Below are 19638 nucleotides of genomic sequence, written 5' to 3' on the forward strand. Positions count from 1 at the left end.
AATAATCCTGATTTAACATTTTGTGATAAAGAAACTTGAACGTCTGGTTGTAGATTCAGATTATTCTGACGGCTTGGTTTCATAGCCATCTTAGAGGAAATCAGTATTTCAAAAAGATACAGGAGCAAATGTGTTTTTAACCCCACTTTCACAATCATAATACTAATTTTTAAATTCTATCCATTAAGTATTATTTTAAAAAATATGGCCAGTACATTTCCATCTTTATTATATCAGTTGTTCTTGGATTTTTTTTCCATTTTTAAAAGAAAGTAAAATTAGTAGATTCGAAATTTTCTGATGATGGATTATTTTTAATTTACCTATAGCAACGATATAAAGTAGTTTTTTCATACAGTGTGTGAAGAATGTTTTTTGGTAGTTGGGATTGGGTGGGTAGTTGTTTTGATGGCTTTGGCCATAGAAATGGTTGTAATGTTTTTTGTGTTTTTTTTTAAATATGTAAAGATGTTCATGTGCTTGGCCATCCCAGAGATACTTCCAGATGCTAGACCTTGGAAAAACATAGCCTACTTGCTTGTGCATGTTCTCTCTCTTTCTACCTATCTTTCTTTCTCTTTCTGTATCTGTTATTCTATTGCTATACAGTTATGCTCAGTGTAACAACATTTTGGTCAACAACAGATCGCATATCCATGGTGGTCCCATGAAGATTATAATGGAGCTGAAAATTCCTACGTATTGCCCCGTGTCCTAACACAACACATTACTCTTGTGTTTGTGGTGATACTGCGTTGCCAGTTGTATAAAAGTATAGTGCACACAATTATGTACAGTACATACTTTATAATGATAATAAATGACTTTTCCTGGTTTATGTTATTTACTATACTTTTTATCATTATTTTAGACATTCTCTTTTTACTTATATAAAAAAAGGTTTCTTGTAAAACAGTAAGCCATGTTATGCTGGCAACAGCTTCATACACCTCATGTTTACCATATATCTCATGTTTCTCTTGATTGCATCATTTTCTCTTGTGCTTGATTTAGTCTTGTGTTGTTTTCTGCAGTCACACCCTGTATAGGTTTATAGCCTAGGAACAATAGGCTATAATAGATAGCCTAGGTATGTAGTAGGCTGTACCATCTAGGTTTGTGTAAGTGTACTTTATGATGTTTGCACAACGATGGAATTATCTAACACCTGTCTCAGAATGTGTTCCTGTAGTTAAGTGGCATATGATCACATATATTATTTCATGATTGCTTCTATGTTTTTTAAAAAAGAGTGTGTGGCCAGAGATTTCTTCTAATTCAGGATATCTTAAGGGCATTTGAGGAAGACATAATCTCAATTGAAGACAGCCATTAGGTTCTAAAAGGAATTTGAACTATATACAGTTGATTTTTATTACTCACAGTACTGATGTTCTATAAAGTTGACATGAGTACTGAATCATTGCTCCTAGGGGAAATAAAGGGATAGGTTTCTGTGAGGCTCTGGTCACGTTATTGTTATCTGATCCATACAGAACCTTGTTTTATGTGTGTTTTTATTTAAAGACACCATATGTAACAGGTATTGTTGATTCATTAACATTGAACTGGTGACGAACAGCCCTATCATGGCTGAATGAAGCTATTTAATACATGTATTTTCTCCATAAGGCACATGTGCTTTCTTGCACTTTGGAACACTGGACTGCAATTCAGGACTGTGTTTGGGGGCCATTTAAAAAAGTGAAATCAACAAAAAGCACAAAACTATGAAAAATGAGGCACAAAATAGAGTGTGAAAAGGAAACTTGTTTATGGTATCAGAGCTAATACAAGAAGGTAGAGGATCGCCTTAATTGACCTCAGCACTAAGCTTTCGCTGCGCTCACTGTGCATGCCCAGAAATGACTGAAAGTGCTACAAGTACAGTTTTGGGTATTACAGATAAATTTTAGTGAGTGAATTCGCAAATAGGGAACTGTTAAATAATGAGGATCTACTGTAATTCTTTATAAAGCTACTACTCTGTTATCTCGGGAGTTTCTTGGAATACCTAATATGTGGTATTGACCAATGAATCTAGACTAACTCACAGGGAACCAAAATTTCACAATACAAAAGAAAAGTAAATAAAGGAGAATATCATCTCAGTCTGTCCTATATTTTCATATTCTTAAAAAAATGTAATCATTGATTTAGTTTCTTGAAATTAGTAGTAATTCAGTGAGTACGTGGCTATTCTTTTGTGTATGAAAACAACACGTATCAAAATACATTAATTTTAGGTAAAAATAATTTAACATAGTTTTACTCTCAGGTTTTATTTATTAATAGTATTTTATAAAGGGATAGTTTTTCAGTGTTATCTAATATCCAGAACTTACTTACCTTTTAATTCTGAAAGACATACCACAACAGAATGGAAAGGTACTACTAATTCATTTGGGGAGCAAATGTTTTTCTATTACATGGGGGTTCTATTAGGTTGGTTTGTGATTTAAATGAAATTGTATAAAGCCTAAATTTACATTATTTAATCATGTATATTTTAAGCATTTATTTTGAAACAGTGTTATGTACTAAATTTCATCAGACCCAAGGCTTGGACATGTATGGGTTGTTCTCTCAAATAATATTAATTTAATTTAAATGAGAAGTAATTAGTGTCCAAGCCAGCAATACAATCGTTCCTTCTAATGATGAAATATGTAGATATCTGAGCGTGATATAAATAATACTTTGTGTGAATAATATAAATAGAAAAAAAGACGTAAAACTTAAAGTATACCCCAGAATGTTCAAAGGTTCAGCTTTGGTTGATGAAATTACAGGTGACTTAATTTTCTTTCTTTTTCTTTCTTTCTTTCTTTCTTTCTTTCTTTCTTTCTTTCTTTCTTTCTTTCTTTCTTTCTTTCTTTCTTTCTTTCTCTCTCTCTCTCTCTCTCTCTCTCTCTCTCTCTCTCTTTCTCTCTCTCTCTTTCTCTCTCTCTTTCTCTCTCTCTCTCTCTCTTTCTCTCTTTCTCTCTCTCTCTCTCTCTCTCCCTCTCTCCCTCCCTCCCTCCCTCTCTCTCTCTCTCCTTCCTTCCTTTTGCTTATTTATATTTTCTAAATGGTTCACCATCAACAGGTTACTTTTATATAAAATTTTAAAAAGCAAAGTTAATATTTTACAGTTTGTTAAATTTACTTTAAATGAAATAAGCTCATTTTTGGTATATGAATACAAAGTTTAAATAACCAAAAATTAAAATTTTGAGTTCTTTATTTGCCACTGGTAAAATCTACTTAGAACACTTTTTCAACTATTAGAACCCTTTGACATATATGGAAAGAAGTGGTATTGGTACCATTTTTTGGAGGTTGATAATGGCACAAACATTTTAATTCTAAAAGTTGCATATATATATATATATATATATATATATGTAAAAGGAAATATTCAGTAAAATTATGAATTGTAGTGAAAATTCACATTTGCTATTTTAATTTTGATAGGTACGAACTATGGCTCGAGATTTGTATGATGACCACTTTAAAGCTGTTGAAAGCATGCCTCGTGGAGTAGTGGTAACACTCAGAAACATAGCAACTCAGTTAGAGTCATCTTGGGAACTTCATACAAATAGACAAGTATGTTAGTCTCTAGATTTTATGACATGCAGTGATCTTGGTTTAGTTTTTTAATCCTTTACCCTTTACATTCTGGATATTAATTTAGGGATCAGCAAATTATTACCCACGAGCTAAATTTGGCCTGCCACCTATTTTTGTATGGCTTTGTGAGGTAGAATGGTTTTCATATTTTTAGTTTTATTTTATTTTGCTAGATGAGAATTACATAACCAGTTTTTATATTTTTAAATGGTTGAAAACAAAAGTAAGAATATTTCACGATACATGAAAATTATATGAAAATGTGATGTCAGTGTCTGTAAGTAGTTTTATTGGTCACAGCCATGTTTATTTATTTACATATCTGTGACTGCTTTGGTGGCTACAACAGCAGAGTTGAGTAGGTATGAGAGAGACCGCATGGCCTGTATGGGCCCTTTCTAAAAAACGCTTGCTGACACGTCTAGAGATAATTTGCATTAATAATTTGAATTTCTTAATCTTGTTTAATAATCTAATTTATTTTCGTGGTAATTGATGTTTTGATAAATTAAGTGTTAAGACCTGTTTATTTTTTTAATTGTCTTTATTAAATTTTTTTCTTCTAGTGTATTGAGAGTGAAAACACTTGGAGAGATTTAATGAAGACAGCTTTAGAAAATCTAATTGTACTTTTGAAGGATGAAAACACAATTTCACCATATGAAATGTGTAGTAGTGGGTTGGTCCAAGCACTTCTTACTGTTTTAAACAATGTAAGTTTATGAAGTAGTACGGAACAAAGTATGTAGTTTTAAAAATTATTTGTAGCTACACTTTTGGTGGAGTGGTATTTACTTTGTCAAGAAATATTAAAAGCTGAGTAATAAATATTAATATTTATAATTTTTCCAGTCTTTACTAATTTGAGCCAATTGAATTAAATAATTGAGTTTACTTATTTAGATTTTTTTTTAATTTAATTTTCTTGGGGAATATTGGGGAACAGTGTGTTTCTCCAGGGCCCATCAGCTCCAAGTCATTGTCCTTTAATCTGGTTGTGGAGGGCGCAGCTCAGCTCTAAGTCCAGTAGCCATTTTCAATGTTTAGTTGCAGGAACCAACTGAGCCATTCAGTCTTCCCTCCGGCAGCTCAGAGGCAGCTCGTTGTCTTCAATCTAGTTGTGGAGGGCGCAGCACACTGGCCCATGTTGCCATCGAACCGGCAACCCTGTTGTTCAGAGCTTGTGCTCTAACTTACTGAGCCATCTGGCCGTCCCTACTTATTTAGATTTTTGAGTTACCTGATTATAATTTGTTCACTATTTTGTTCAACAAAACATTTTCTTTAGCCTAAGATTTAATATTATTCACTGCTCTGATTTCCTTATAAAAAATGGAGTTAGTTAATAGACCTTCTTAAATAACTAAATTATTTGCACAAAATTAATTTATGAGCAGTGACAGTTTAGAAAGTTTATGTGACTATTTGACAAGTATTTACTAAGAACCTTATGTTTCACTTTAGTTTCTTCTGCCTGTAATATCTCTTTATTGTGATAAAAAATTTTTTATTTTAATGAAACATACTTATTGAAATAAATTCTAGCAGAAGTATAAAACGTGAAAGTTTTCTCGTTATTTCAATTGGCCATTTTAATTTCTTGATCTTAATCATTGTATATGGTGATGCACTCTAAAGATTCACTTTAACTTCAGTCTCATGTTTTCTGTATTAATTTTACCATTTGCATTTATTCCCAATATAATTTTAATGTGAATAAAATAATATTGGTATATCATATATCACTTAGTAATAGCTATGAAATTATTGTTTATATAAAGCAGTTATTTTTTCTAATTAATTAAAGTAAATAGTACTGTTAAAATATTCATTCGTAAATAATCTGAAATCACCTTGCGTGCTACACTTTGGGGCAAATTGATTTAACAGTGTCACTGCTACTTCCTTATAACATTGAAGAAGGAAGAAAAATGTGTTTGTTAGTTGTGGTCTACTAGTCATACAATAAAAGAATTTTAATGGAAAGAAAATAATGACTTCACTTAGGTTGTATTGATTGTTTTGTAAATATTAATATTCATCTCTGCAGCATGTATTTTTGATAACTTCAGTAACAGCCTTAAGGCATTTTTTTTTGTATTTTTTGTTTTCTTTAGAGCATGGATTTAGATATGAAACAAGATTGTAGTCAACTGGTAGAGAGAATAAATGTTTTTAAAACAGCCTTTAGTGAAAATGAAGATGATGAAAGGTAAATGCCCACATTTCTTTTAATTTGATATTTGCACTGTTTGCAAATAGGGGTACTTACTTTAAAATAGAATATAATATAGTGTTTATACAGAAAATAGGAACTTTATATTCAATAAAAAAGTAGCTTATGTTATAAATGCATAAGAAAAAGGTTTTTAAATCATACTTTAATGGAATAAAAGAAAAATTACATGTCTGCTATGAATGCAGCTGACCACTTAGTTTAAATTAGATGCCCTTTTAAGATACAACTGGAAATTTGAACACAGAAGAAATATTTGATGATGATAAATAATAATTGTTTATTCCTATTTAGGTGTGATAATGATATGATTTTGGGATTTTAAGAATTCTTCTGTAGAAATACATACCCAAAATATTTCTGGATAAAATGATATGTTCTCTTGCATTTTCTTCAAAATATATTGGAGAGAAATGGGTATGGATGTAGATAGAAATCAATTGGTTATTAGTAGATAATAGTTGAAGCTGGGTCATAAGTTAATGAAAGTTGAGTTGATGAAGGTTCATTTTACTATTTTATTTGCTTTTGAATGTGGTTGAATTTTTAAAACAATTGAAATTCAATTAATTTTATTTTAAATGGCATTTTAAAATAGTGTGTATTATGGATATGGTGATTTAAATATTACTGTATTAAAATTTTTAGCTCTTTGCAAATTATTTTAATGCTAATAAATGCCTCAATAAAAACATCATTTTACATAAATTCCTTTAACTGGTATCACTGAGTTAAAAGTTATGCGTGATTTTTAACTTCTTGGTACAAATTGTCAGGTTATTTTCCACAAACATTACACCAATGTTGCATTCCCAATAAATACTATCATTTTCAAGACTTTGCTGCTTTATATGTTTCTTTATATATGTCAAATATTACATAATAAAATGTTTAAACTTTAAACAGTAAATTACACATCTACTAAGAATACAATAGATATAAGTTTTTATAAGAAAAATGCAATAATTTGTTCTTAAGTGAAGGAAATTGCATCAAGAGCATCTTTGCTTACTCAGATGTAATGTGATAATTAAACTTCTCTTTGCACTTATAAGGAAAGTAGGGCTCTATATGAAGTTGGTTATTGCAGTTTCTATATGAACTTTGGCATGAAATTATATAAAAACTGTTAACAATTTTTCTTCACAGTCGACCAGCAGTTGCATTAATTCGGAAGTTAATAGCTGTACTGGAATCTATTGAACGTCTACCTCTCCATTTGTATGATACACCAGGATCCACATACAACCTCCAGGTAACCATGAAAAATACAGTTGCTATTATTGCTGAATACATTTAGGAGTAGTCTTATACTTTTCTTTAAAAAAGACAAAAAAAAACAAAACTTTGCTGTCATATCGTATTAAATAATGATTCTGCTTAATTATTAAAAGACTTTAACCCTAATGCCATTTGATTGTTCTTTTTTAATGACTCTTGAATGTATTGGCATTTCAATTCTGTTTTGTTTAATCAATCACTGGATTTTCAATAGAATATGTATTATAAGTAATCATACTTGGTAAGTATAAGTGAAAAAAGACAATTTATCAGTGGAAAAACAGAAAAAAACGGTCCCTTTGTTGTAGAATTATGAGTTAAGTCCCTTTGTCTCACTGTGTGTCAACATATGAGAAAATGTGAAAGTATTTTAAACACTTTTTTTTCTTGCTTTTTGTGTGTTTGTTATTGGTTAGAGCCAGATGACCTTCCCTAGCTATTCCTATTTATCTTTTCAAATATCTCTCTTTATTATATGGGTTTATAAAAAGCCTGTTTCTTCCTAAATGTTATTTGATTGACATTCTCATTCATTCATTCAGTTATTCTTTTGTTAGCAGCTGTGATCCAGATATGAACACACCAAACAAAAATTCATACTATTAATATCTTCATCACATCTTCTGTGGGTTACTTGAATGTTTCCCAGCAGATCCTTTGGCCTTGAATCTTTGTGCAACCTGTCCTGCATTCCACTCGATGGAATAATTTATTTTAAATGTAGCCTTTACTAAGTGACTAAGAATCTATATTTGCCCAAACAGTGCCTACTCAAGGTAAAAAACTTGAGTAGGTAAAAAACGTAAAAGGTAAAAAACAAGAACCCAGTAGTGTTACCAAAGCCATTAGACTACCAGACAAGAGAGCTTGTCTAGGAAGTTGCAGTGCAGTTAGTGCACCTTACATATCCTATATATTATTAAGCAAGAGGTAGAGGTCTACTTTCTTTAATTTCAGACAGAATAACATACAAGAGTCAGGGGATTTTTTGGTCCATCCTTTTTAAGGTTTCCTGCATAAATCAGTGAAATAAAGTCTCAAAGACTGGAAATTCCCTTGCTTACACAGTCTTAAGAGTACCAACCTCTTTTATTATGTACTTCTCATTTCAGGAGATTGCGTGATAAAAGGATGGCTAGGAATGTGCTCTCTGGTAATTTTGCAGTCTTAAATGCTATGCAAATGCACATATAAATATTTAATTATATGTCTATAGGAATTAGTTAAGATTTATACAGAAATGAAGCTAGTCTCGTACTTGTTGCTTACTAAAATGGATTAGGGGCTATGTTGTATTTTTAAAAGGTTATTAGCCATAGATTATTTCATATATTCTAGCTTTAAAGGAACAAGCTAATTAGGTACTTTTCATTACTTACCTGGAAAATTAACAAGTTATAAATTAGAGGCGTAATACTTCTGTTAAAGTGTTTTATAATAATTTTATTTACACCTTGCATGTTTAAAGTTGTTTAGAAATTATTAAGTAATTAACTTTGTTTCTTTCTCGAAAGCCAATATCATTTATTCAGTGGACCTTCTTTTAATTTAAAAAATCGTTTAATAGAAAACACATTGATCCTTCATTTATGATTATCTTTGTAAACCTAAATTACTGTGTTCATGTAACATGTCTCATTTTTACAATTCTAAGAAAAATGCAAGGTATTTTCTGAAGCATTTTGATCATTTCTGTGTAGATACTTACAAGAAGATTAAGATTTCGTTTGGAACGTGCACCTGGGGAAACTGCATTGATAGACAGGACTGGCAGGATGTTGAAGATGGAACCCTTAGCTACAGTTGAATCTTTGGAACAGTATCTCTTAAAAATGGTGAGCGCTTGGAAGGGCACAGTGAACTAAGCATTCTCTGCTGTGATTTAGCTCTTTAGAACAGTAATTTGGTATGTATCCAGAGTTATGTCAATACAGTTTGACCTGATAATTCCATTTTCAGGAATCTGTTCTAAGAAAATAATTTTTATACACTATAAATGGTTTATTATAGTTATTTATGATACTAAAATAGTGAACAAAACCTTAATGCTAATCAATAAAGGAATATCAAATTGGTAATTATTTCCATTAGTTTGAATACTATTATGTAGGTATTAAAATATATAAAGACTGATAAGAGAAAAATGTTTTGTATTGTATGATCAAGATCTCATTTTAGTCTATCTGTTGAAATAATAGACTAAATAAGTACTCTGATATTAATAGTGGGATACATTGGTTGTGGAAATTTCTGTTCTGTTTTGTTTTCTTCACAAATATTCTTTAAAGAGTATTTGTTATACTAAAACAACTCATATTAAAGGGACAGTAAAAAAGTAGGCAATATATTTTAAAATAGCATTATTAAGGTGTCTTTTCTTTTTCTTTGGTTTAGGTAGCAAAGCAGTGGTATGATTTTGACCGATCTTCATTTGTTTTTGTTCGAAAATTAAGAGAAGGCCAAAATTTTATATTTCGGCACCAGCATGATTTTGATGAAAATGGAATCATTTACTGGATTGGGACAAATGCCAAGTAAGTGATTTATTTAATGTAGCATTAAAAATTTTACCTGGAAAAAGAATTCTAGGTAGTAGAGTAAAATTTAAATATCCCGTAGTTGAAGGAATGTTATCTTGTAGGTGAAATTTAAGAATACCAAAATTAATTTTATGAAGAAAATATCTAAATTGTTAATGGTAGAATTTTAAAAATTTAAATAGTTTTATATGGAAAAAAGCTAATACTAATAAATGCAGATATTTTAATAGTGTTAACTGCTAATGTTTTCTTTATTTTTGTGTAGAACTGCATATGAATGGGTAAATCCAGCTGCTTATGGACTTGTAGTAGTAACATCATCAGAAGGAAGAAATCTACCTTATGGCCGCTTAGAAGACATATTAAGTCGTGATAATTCAGCTTTAAATTGTCATAGCAATGATGATAAGAATGCGTGGTTTGCCATAGATCTTGGTCTCTGGGTGATACCATCAGCATATACACTTCGTCATGCTCGTGGTTATGGAAGGTCTGCACTAAGAAATTGGGTTTTCCAGGTATCCAAAGATGGACAGAACTGGACTTCTTTGTATACCCATGTTGATGACTGCAGTCTCAATGAACCAGGGTTAGTGGAGGTGTCTTTGTGAATTGGAAAACTCAGTAAAGAGCTTTGTTTATTTTTACAGTTGTATACCCTTAGGGCTCTCTTCATCAGATACGGAAGCAAGATTTTCTTTGTAAAAACATCACTTGATAATACAATTTAGGTATTAAAACTTGAAATGCTGGCTTCACCAAAATTTTGTCAAAAGCTTTAAACATTATTAGAAAGCTGAGCATATTTATTTAAAAAGAAATTGATATATAGCGGTGTGTGTGTATGTGTATATAGCACACTAATAAAAACCAAAAAAATGAAATTAGGTTTTTACTAAATTCTGCTGTGTTCACATAATACATGTGAAGGTTCAACAAATTAAGAATGGTTTATTGCTGGTTATTGAATTATGGCTGACTTAAATTTGTATTATTTTTATGGATCTCTTTTCCTAAATTTTATATATCGATTACAATTTTTTTAAAGACAGAAGGTCAGTATTATATTTCTAAAAATTTTAGTTCTAGTAAGTTTTAATTGTACATTGTGGCACCTTTTGAGGGGTAGATAGAGTGTGGAGTTAAATTACTTTCTGCGTTTTGTGTAGTATGGAAGGTGCTTCTTAATATTAGGATTAATAGGTAATATTTTCAATCTTTAAAGTTAGTATTTAAATATCACTTAACTTTGCATTAATTTTCAAAAATCTTTTTCATAAAAGCATGTTTGTTATTCATAAAATTTCTTGCCTTTTTGAATTTTATTAATCATAAATCATTTAATGTCATTAATAGTATACATTTAAACATTTCATATGTAACATATTTTCTTAACTGTTTTTCTTGCTTTGATTTTTTGATTCTTGCATAACAAACTGTAGACTGAATATGAAAGTTGGTTTACTTTTCCTATAGTTTCTGTTATGTAAAAAATCTTCCCCCCTTTAAACATTTTTTTCACCTGTTTTAAAACATTACACAATTTTTTCCTTAACACATTTACAGGTCAACAGCAACGTGGCCTCTTGATCCACCAAAGGATGAGAAACAAGGGTGGCGACATGTGAGAATTAAACAGATGGGAAAGAATGCCAGTGGACAAACTCACTACCTCTCACTATCTGGATTCGAACTTTATGGCACTGTGAATGGAGTATGTGAAGATCAGCTAGGTAAAGAGATGATAGCAGGGTATTCTAACTTACTAAAACAATTACATTTATCAAAAGTGATTTTGCTTCTATTTCTAATTTTTACTGTACAGGAAAAGCAGCTAAGGAAGCGGAAGCTAATCTTAGAAGACAGAGACGTCTAGTACGCTCCCAGGTTCTGAAATACATGGTTCCGGGGGCTCGTGTCATCAGAGGCCTTGATTGGAAATGGCGAGATCAGGATGGCAGCCCACAGGGAGAGGGCACAGTCACAGGAGAACTCCATAATGGTGAGTAGGTGCTTAGCATTTGTAGTATAGAAATCAATACTTAAATGACAAAATATATTTCTTTTTATTATTTTGGGATAATTTATAAACTATAAATGTCTCAGCACTATGTAGAAGAACTTTAAAAATGGAAAAATCACTTACTTAGACATAAGGGAAAAATTTAAATTCCTAGGTTTTGATTAAAAACTTATTGCTAATATTTTGAAGTGATTCGTAAACTAATATAAGTTGAATTACTCTCAAGGCACATTTTCTGCTTTTTTGTGTTTATTATTCATAAGTTTCCATTGCTTTTCATCTTAATTTCTTATGTATTATCTTGTTAACTTCACAGGACTCAGGCAATAATTTTTTATTCTATGTCACGTAGAAGAAAAAGCACTAACATTTTTACTGTTTTTCAGTAAAACATAGAACAAGAATCACAGATACACTCTCCATTTATTAGATTTTAAACTATTTCACAGTGTTTGTCAGACTACCAGCTTTTTTCTTTGGGATTTTAAACTTTTGTGTTTTATAATGGTTATTGTTGTTTAAGTTCATTTTTAACCTTTGTTGCTATAGATTTTAGGGAAGTCTGTGCCCCCTTAATAAATTGCTATTAACTCCCAGAAGCAGTATTATGACTAATTTTTTTCTTATAACTTAAAAGGCTGATTTATTAGTGAATAATTTGCCTAACCAGTAGTGTTTTCTTATGAGTTTCAACTAGCATTAAAAACAAAACAAAGAGGAAAATGTTCTTACTCTCAATTTACACCAAATATAATATTTAAAGAGCTATAATGAAAGTGCTTAGAATAACATTTAATATCTTAATATATTTATGTTCTGTGTAGTAAAGGTATTAATTTACTTATACAAACTCTTCGATTTTATTGTTTTTAGGATTCTGTTCCATGAATTACCTTACTACCAAATGCATTTTTCTGTAATTATACCCTAATTGCAATTCATTGTCACTTAGCAGGTTTACAGTGAGTGAGCATGTATCTAACTGTCAAAATTTATAAAAACCAGTAATAGTTGAGATAACAGTAGTACTATTCAACTTAGAAATTTCAAATGTTCCTGTTTTTTAAGAATCTAATGATAGTTATGATTCTGTTCTATTTCTCCTAAATTATTTGTTTCGGCTTTTAATTGTGTGATCTGATTCTGGATATGTAAACGCAGTTCATTTTTCTCAGGTTGGAATCAACTAAATCGACTGTATAGGAAAGTTGGGATCTTACTTTCAGAAAGGCTTATTTTTGCTGATGTGACAAATGTAGAGATTCAGAGTTTTGGCTCATCAAGATGGCCGTTGCTGTTAAGTCATACCTAAAACCTTCATGTCAGAGAGGGTTCTTAGCTTTCAAATACTTAAGCCAACCATTTATAATAATGGCTAGTTATTACTAACTATCTTTTTATCTATTTTTGGAGCATAGAAGGACTTCCGAGTTTTTTCCTTATGGGTAGTATGTATGCACCCTTTCGTAGTTCCCATTAGATAGATATCAATTTAACTATGTTCTCAAGCCTTATGAAGGTTTACATTTTGAAATTATTTTTCCACATTATATCAATTAAATCTCTTTTTTTCCTAAAGACTCTGTATGTTGGTAGGAATATCCAACCAATGCATAGACAGTAATTTTTATTTATTCCACAGATATGAATATCTGCTATGTAAAGGTATTTTGTTAGACTTCAGATATATAGTGGTCAACAACAGAGTACGTTGGCAGAGTCCCCTGCCTTTTTGGTGAAACAGATAAACATAAAATTACAAATTTTGATAAGTGCTATGAAATAAATTATCAGTGTATTTTTGGACCAATTAATACAATGCAAATGATATTTTTATTTGGCATTGGGATATGTTTTTGAACCTTTCCTTTTCTCACACTTTTCCATGTTGCAGAAGAGATAGTTAAATGTTGGTTCTTCAGAGGGTATTTCAGCCTAAAGAATAAATTGAGGCAATTGAAATCTCATATAAACTAGATTATGTAGATTTGGGGCAGTTTTCCTCTCAAAGAACTCATATGCAGAAAATCCCCACAGGTAATTCAATATTACTTATACCACTCTGAGCCTCAACCTAAACATACATGAACTTGGCGTGTGTGTATATGTGTATGCGTGCGTGCATGGGAGTGTGTGTGTGGGTAACATACTTTTAAACTTTATAAAGGTTTGTTATACTTAAAAATAAATATTTTTATGTGTCGTGTTTTTCCCTGAAGTAGTTAGTTTATAACACTAAAATGAGATTGTTAAATTTCTATTAATTTTCTTTCTAATATGCACTTTATTTTATTGCTTTTGGAAGCTAATTGCTTTAAAAGAATAAGTATCATTTTCCAAGTACAAGTAAATATAGATTGAATATCATTTTGCTCATTAGTTGTTTACACGTTATTAGCTTTGGCATGTAGGTTCTAGTAAAAGAATTTAGCATACTTTTAAATTTTTGTTTTTAGAATTTTCTGCTTATTCAAATTTATTAAACTTAATCATAGGAGAACCAAGTAACCATTGAACTTTGAGAACACAACCGAAATGCTAACTTAGTATTATTTGAGCTAATGACCTAAAATTTCTACAGTGATCTATGAATTTATGTCTGTCAATTATAGGATTTAGCCCAAGCTCAGAAATTAATGTTAAGCCAGCACTTTTTTCTATAAAGAACATTTGCGCACATAATCATATTTAGCAACTAAAAAATCTTTTACTTACATTTCATCTATACTTGCTAAAGTTGCAGTATTTTACCACTTGTATCAGTTTTTTTCTTACAATTTTTTAAGTTCTTCCTCTTAAAAGATACCCCAATATTCATAAACATGACCCTTACATTGTTTTTAAATATCACCAGAGTGAACAGTTCAGAAATAATAGAAATGAAAGGAAGAATTTAATTTTAGTTGGCAGACCTTACTTAATGAGTATAGAAATTCAGAGAAGTGCAACACTGATGAAAAGCTGATCCCATATTGTGGAGCTACTGTCTGACACGCTCCTATCTGCTTTCTGCTGGGTCTCACAAACTCCTGTCCCTTTCCAGGCTGGATTGATGTCACCTGGGATGCTGGTGGCTCAAACTCTTACCGTATGGGCGCAGAAGGAAAATTTGACCTCAAGCTTGCACCAGGGTACGACCCTGATACAGTGGCATCACCCAAACCTGTTTCATCCACTGTTTCAGGCACAACGCAATCATGGAGCAGCTTGGTGAAAAACAACTGTCCAGACAAGACGTCTGCTGCTGCAGGCTCCTCAAGTAGAAAAGGAAGCAGCAGTTCTGTGTGTAGCGTGGCCAGTAGCAGCGACATCAGCTTGGGTTCGACCAAAACGGAACGGAGATCAGAGATTGTAATGGAACACAGTATAGTTTCAGGAGCTGATGTCCATGAACCAATTGTTGTTCTTTCATCTGCTGAAAACGTCCCACAAACAGAAGTAGGGTCGTCTTCCAGTGCAAGCACCAGTACCTTAACTGCGGAAACGGGAAGTGAAAATGCTGAAAGAAAGCTAGGTCCTGATAGTTCTGTTCGCACTCCTGGCGAATCTAGTGCAATATCCATGGGAATTGTTAGTGTTAGTTCTCCTGATGTTAGTTCAGTATCTGAGTTAACTAATAAAGAAGCAGCTTCACAACGACCCCTTAGCTCCTCAGCAAGTAACAGACTGTCAGTGAGTTCTTTGTTGGCTGCTGGGGCACCTATGAGCTCTAGTGCAAGTGTTCCTAACCTGTCCTCAAGAGAAACATCTAGCTTGGAGAGTTTTGTAAGGAGAGTGGCAAACATAGCACGGACTAATGCCACGAACAACATGAATCTAAGCCGAAGCAGCAGTGATAACAACACTAATACTTTGGGGAGGAATGTGATGAGCACAGCAAGTAAGTGAGCTTTTCCTTCTGGAACCCAATGCCTTTGCCACTCTGAGGGATGCATAGTAGGGTTTCTTGTTCATTGGGTTCTGGCTTCAGTCTTTAACTAGATTGTTTACCATGTTAGGTACAACTACGTCAAATTAAGCACTTCAGAAATATGACGTTAAAGTTTATACGATAATCATGATATTTTAAGAATTCAGATTAGGTGTGCCAAAGAACCTCTAATTCTGAAAGGATAAAACAATAACATGCTTATGTTTTTTCACTCCTCTATGATAAATCGTTAAGCCAGTTGCATGAGGAAATGACTGTTAAATATAACCATAGTCGATTGAAATCAGCATCACACTGGCATAACTTTTACTTAGGCTCTAAATTGTTATTAGCTGCTGAAAGTTATTTAATTCTAATTTAAGCTACTAATGGGTCAAAGTAGTTCCCTTGGAAGATATCATTGGGAATTATTCCATTGCCTATTTCACATTTTTAAAAAGTTAGGCTTAATTTTTTTTTGAAAAATAATAGTGCTATAAAAACAAGATATTTTTAGTTGGATTTCAGTTGGGTTCCCAAAGTTGTTGCTTTTTAGCCTTTTAATAATTTAGTGTTTTATGACCTCATTCTTTTTTCTAAATATATAACCTAGTTGTTCTAAGGTTTATGCAGTCTTACCTATTTGTACTGACTTGCTTCATCTTTATCTTTAGCTTCTCCTCTTATGGGTGCTCAGAGTTTCCCCAATTTGACCACACCTGGTACTACATCAACAGTGACCATGTCAACATCCAGTGTTACCAGCAGCAGCAATGTAGCCACAGCAACAACAGTCTTATCAGTTGGCCAATCGTTAAGTAATACTTTAACCACCAGCCTCACATCAACGTCCAGTGAGAGTGACACAGGTCAGGAAGCAGAATATTCCTTATACGGTAAGTTACAGTGTAAAATATTTAGATATTTTTATAGTGATGCTTTTATTGTTTTTCTGCTGAATTGTTTTTAACTATTGGTTAGAAAAGAACTATTCTCTCCTCTGAACAAATATGACATCTTCATATAAGATGAAAAAAGTTATAGTGATATGAGGGACTATTAAGTTACTGGATTACAAAAAGACATGTAGGAACTTTGGCGTGTCATCTTTTTTTGCCTTTTGTCACTAATGAAGTTTAATTAGAGGAACCATATAACAAAGATGTTTGACACCTTTAATAGGGAATAGAACTGTAATAGATTAATAAACTTTGTAAAGTGATATTACTTATACACTAATATGAGAGGAAAAACACTCCTGTGTTTACTCTCAGTACTCACAGAATACCTCACTTCTGACACCTGTGACTACCAAGTGTGTATGAAGTTTTTCCACCCCAAGCCATTCTCGGATTCACCAGCTGGGTGTCCTACAGTTTAACTCAGTTCTGACACTAGCTGCCTACCTGGAGATAGTGTCAGATCCCACAAGTTAAGAGCTCAGTTCCACAACTCTAACCCCTGCCCCCCTCTCCCCTTCCTTCAGAAGCTATTGCAAGTCCAGGTTGTCGTTTGTGTTTCTGACCCACTAGCTAAAAATTGGAGGTTTACACGATCTCCTTCTTAGGTTCGATTCATTTGCTAGAGTGGCTCATAGGACTCAGCAAAATATTTTATTTAGTAGACTACTGGTTCATTATAAAAAGGGTGTAACTCAGGAACAGTCAGGTAGACGAGATCCATAGGGTGAGGTCTGGAAAGGTCCCAAGCACAGGAGCTTCTCTCGCCTTGGAGTTTGGTACCCTCCCAGCCCATGGTTGTGTTCTGTCCCCCATCCTGGACGCTCTCTGAACCTCATCCTTTGGGGTTTTTTGGGAACTTGTTTCATGATTTAGGTACAGTTGATTAAATTATTATCCATTGGTGATTGAACTCAATCTCCCCCCCCCTTCCCCAGAGGTGGGGGAAAGGGGTTGTGTGGGATGAAAGTTCTAACCTAATTATGGTAGGTTCCACTGACAACCAGCCCCCTAGATTACCTAGGGGCTTTCCAAAAGTCTCCTCAGTAAAACAACTCTGGTTATGAGTAACAAAAGACACCTTTATTGTTCTTATCCCTTAGGAAATTAACAAGAGTTTCAGGAATTCAGTGCCTGGAATGGAGACAAAGACCAAATATATATTTCTTATTATAAATCATAATATCACAACTATTAACAAGGTCTTTTGGAAATAATTCCTTAATTAGATAACAATTGAATTTTTCAAATTCATTAATTAGAAAGTTCTATCGTTACATCATCACGGCTTCCATGCTGTAGTCAGTGAAAAAACTATTTGATTCAATTGAAGTGTTTCTAATTATCTTATGTTATTAGAAAAGTAAAATATTTTAGAAAGTAAATATAGATGAAAATGAAAAATCTAGCCCCTATCTTCTCGAGACATTTGTTATTTGATATATACCGTTTGAGGTATATGTTCTTCTCTTTTTTAAACAAAAGGGATTATATCCTTTCTAGAGAGTTCTTTTCAGTCAGTATATTGTGAAAATATATTCATATTGTTCTATGGGTTTCTACTACTTGAAATGGCTGCCAAATATTACATTGTTTGATTATATGATCATTGTTTAATAAATTCCCCATTTTGCATATTAAGTTACAACTTTTCATTACCATAAGCATTGTTATGAATGAACATCCTTAAATTGTATTTTTATATGTTTCCTTTAGGGTAAATACCTAAAGGAGTAATTGCTGAATTGCCTTCCAAAAGGTTGCACTCCCTTCATTATTGTTTTGGAATACGCTTTACCACAAATCCTTGATCACATTGCCATTCTTTTTTAAAAAATTGTTTTTGTTAATTTCAAAAACAAGAAAATTGATATGAAGATACATTTTAAGAATACCTCATTTTAATGTTTTCTTTTTCTGAGGAAGTGGCATCTTTTCTAAACTAAGAATTAGACTGTTCTATGGTTTTAGGCAAATCATTACATTTGTCTGTTTCTACTTTATCTTTTAAATGTGTAGGTAGCAAAATGATGATGATTGTATTGTACCATAGTATTGTCAATTTATTGAATAAGCTATTTGCCACTTCAGGTTTTCTCCTGGAGGCCCTCTGCCCCTCCCTACTCATTTGTTAATATGTTAACATCAAGCCTTAGTTTTTGATCATGTGAAGGTTGTGTATATGCTAATGGCAGAGCGAATATTACAGAGTTAGGGCTATTGGTTGCCTTTTAAAAATTGTTAGATGATTAAAATTTACTTTTCTACATTCCTAAAATTTGTGGACTCTAGCAGGGCTGTTATGATCAAAATGATATCTGTCTTATAAAATAATTTCTGTATTTGCAAATTTTTACATTTACATTTTGACAGACATGATTTGATTCTGTGATATGGTCAAATCTATGAAATAAGCACCTTTTTATATGTTCTTATACACTGATAAAAAAAGATGATGAGTAAAAGAAAAACACAACAAAACCCTAACTTCAGTGAATTGTAACATACGAGAAATGGAATTTTAATAATATAAAGTTACATGATTTTTCTTTTAAATAAACCAAAAGTATAATTCATTTACTTTGTGTACTACCACATCATATTCATGAGAACCACTGCCTGAATTGCAGAATGGTGCTTTACATGTATTAGGGGTAATATATTGCATCAAATTTAAGATGCCATTAATTCTAAGAGACACCATTATTTTATGTCACTAAGGAAAATGTGACTTGCCATTGCTTGTAAGACACATTCTAACTTCAGAATATTAAAGTTAAGAAATGTATACCTTAGAAATTAATTGAATGTAGTATCAGGCTTCTTTCTTCTTGCCATCTAGTAAAAGGGATTGAATATTTAGTCCTGTGTAATTATTAGATTTAAAAAAATGTATTTGGTTCAGAGGTCTGCTGATGCGTGTCTACTAAATAATTTTAAATTGTCTTCTGGATGTTCTTTTGGAATGTAGGGTACATGTTATCTTTTTATCAACAGAAGTTTTGGGTTTTTTTTCTTTTGAATCCAGTAAAAAACTTCTGTTTTAGTTCTCTTAGTCCTCATTTTGTTTTCTG

At 32.1% G+C, this 19638-nt stretch overlaps 1 protein-coding gene across 7 annotated transcripts in view; it reads left to right on the plus strand.

Annotated features, from left to right (window-relative positions):
• Window positions 1–19638, plus strand: part of HECTD1 (HECT domain E3 ubiquitin protein ligase 1) — an 88706-nt gene that overhangs the window by 45531 nt on the left and 23537 nt on the right. For 3 of the 7 annotated variants that reach the window (XM_081047793.1, XM_081047792.1, XM_081047794.1), the window contains exons 16-26: window positions 3457–3591; window positions 4182–4328; window positions 5733–5827; window positions 7001–7106; window positions 8833–8967; window positions 9527–9666; window positions 9938–10261; window positions 11239–11405; window positions 11498–11674; window positions 14739–15575; window positions 16280–16501. In XM_081047793.1, coding sequence (XP_080903919.1) covers window positions 3457–3591; window positions 4182–4328; window positions 5733–5827; window positions 7001–7106; window positions 8833–8967; window positions 9527–9666; window positions 9938–10261; window positions 11239–11405; window positions 11498–11674; window positions 14739–15575; window positions 16280–16501 — 2485 coding nt within the window. The remainder of the gene's footprint in view (window positions 1–3456; window positions 3592–4181; window positions 4329–5732; window positions 5828–7000; window positions 7107–8832; window positions 8968–9526; window positions 9667–9937; window positions 10262–11238; window positions 11406–11497; window positions 11675–14738; window positions 15576–16279; window positions 16502–19638) is intronic. The other 4 variants (XM_081047795.1, XM_081047796.1, XM_081047797.1 and 1 more) reach the window with 2 other exon arrangements.

This window comes from Rhinolophus hipposideros (genome assembly GCF_964194185.1).
Source record: "Rhinolophus hipposideros genome assembly, chromosome: 5".
Lineage (NCBI taxonomy): Eukaryota > Metazoa > Chordata > Mammalia > Chiroptera > Rhinolophidae > Rhinolophus > Rhinolophus hipposideros.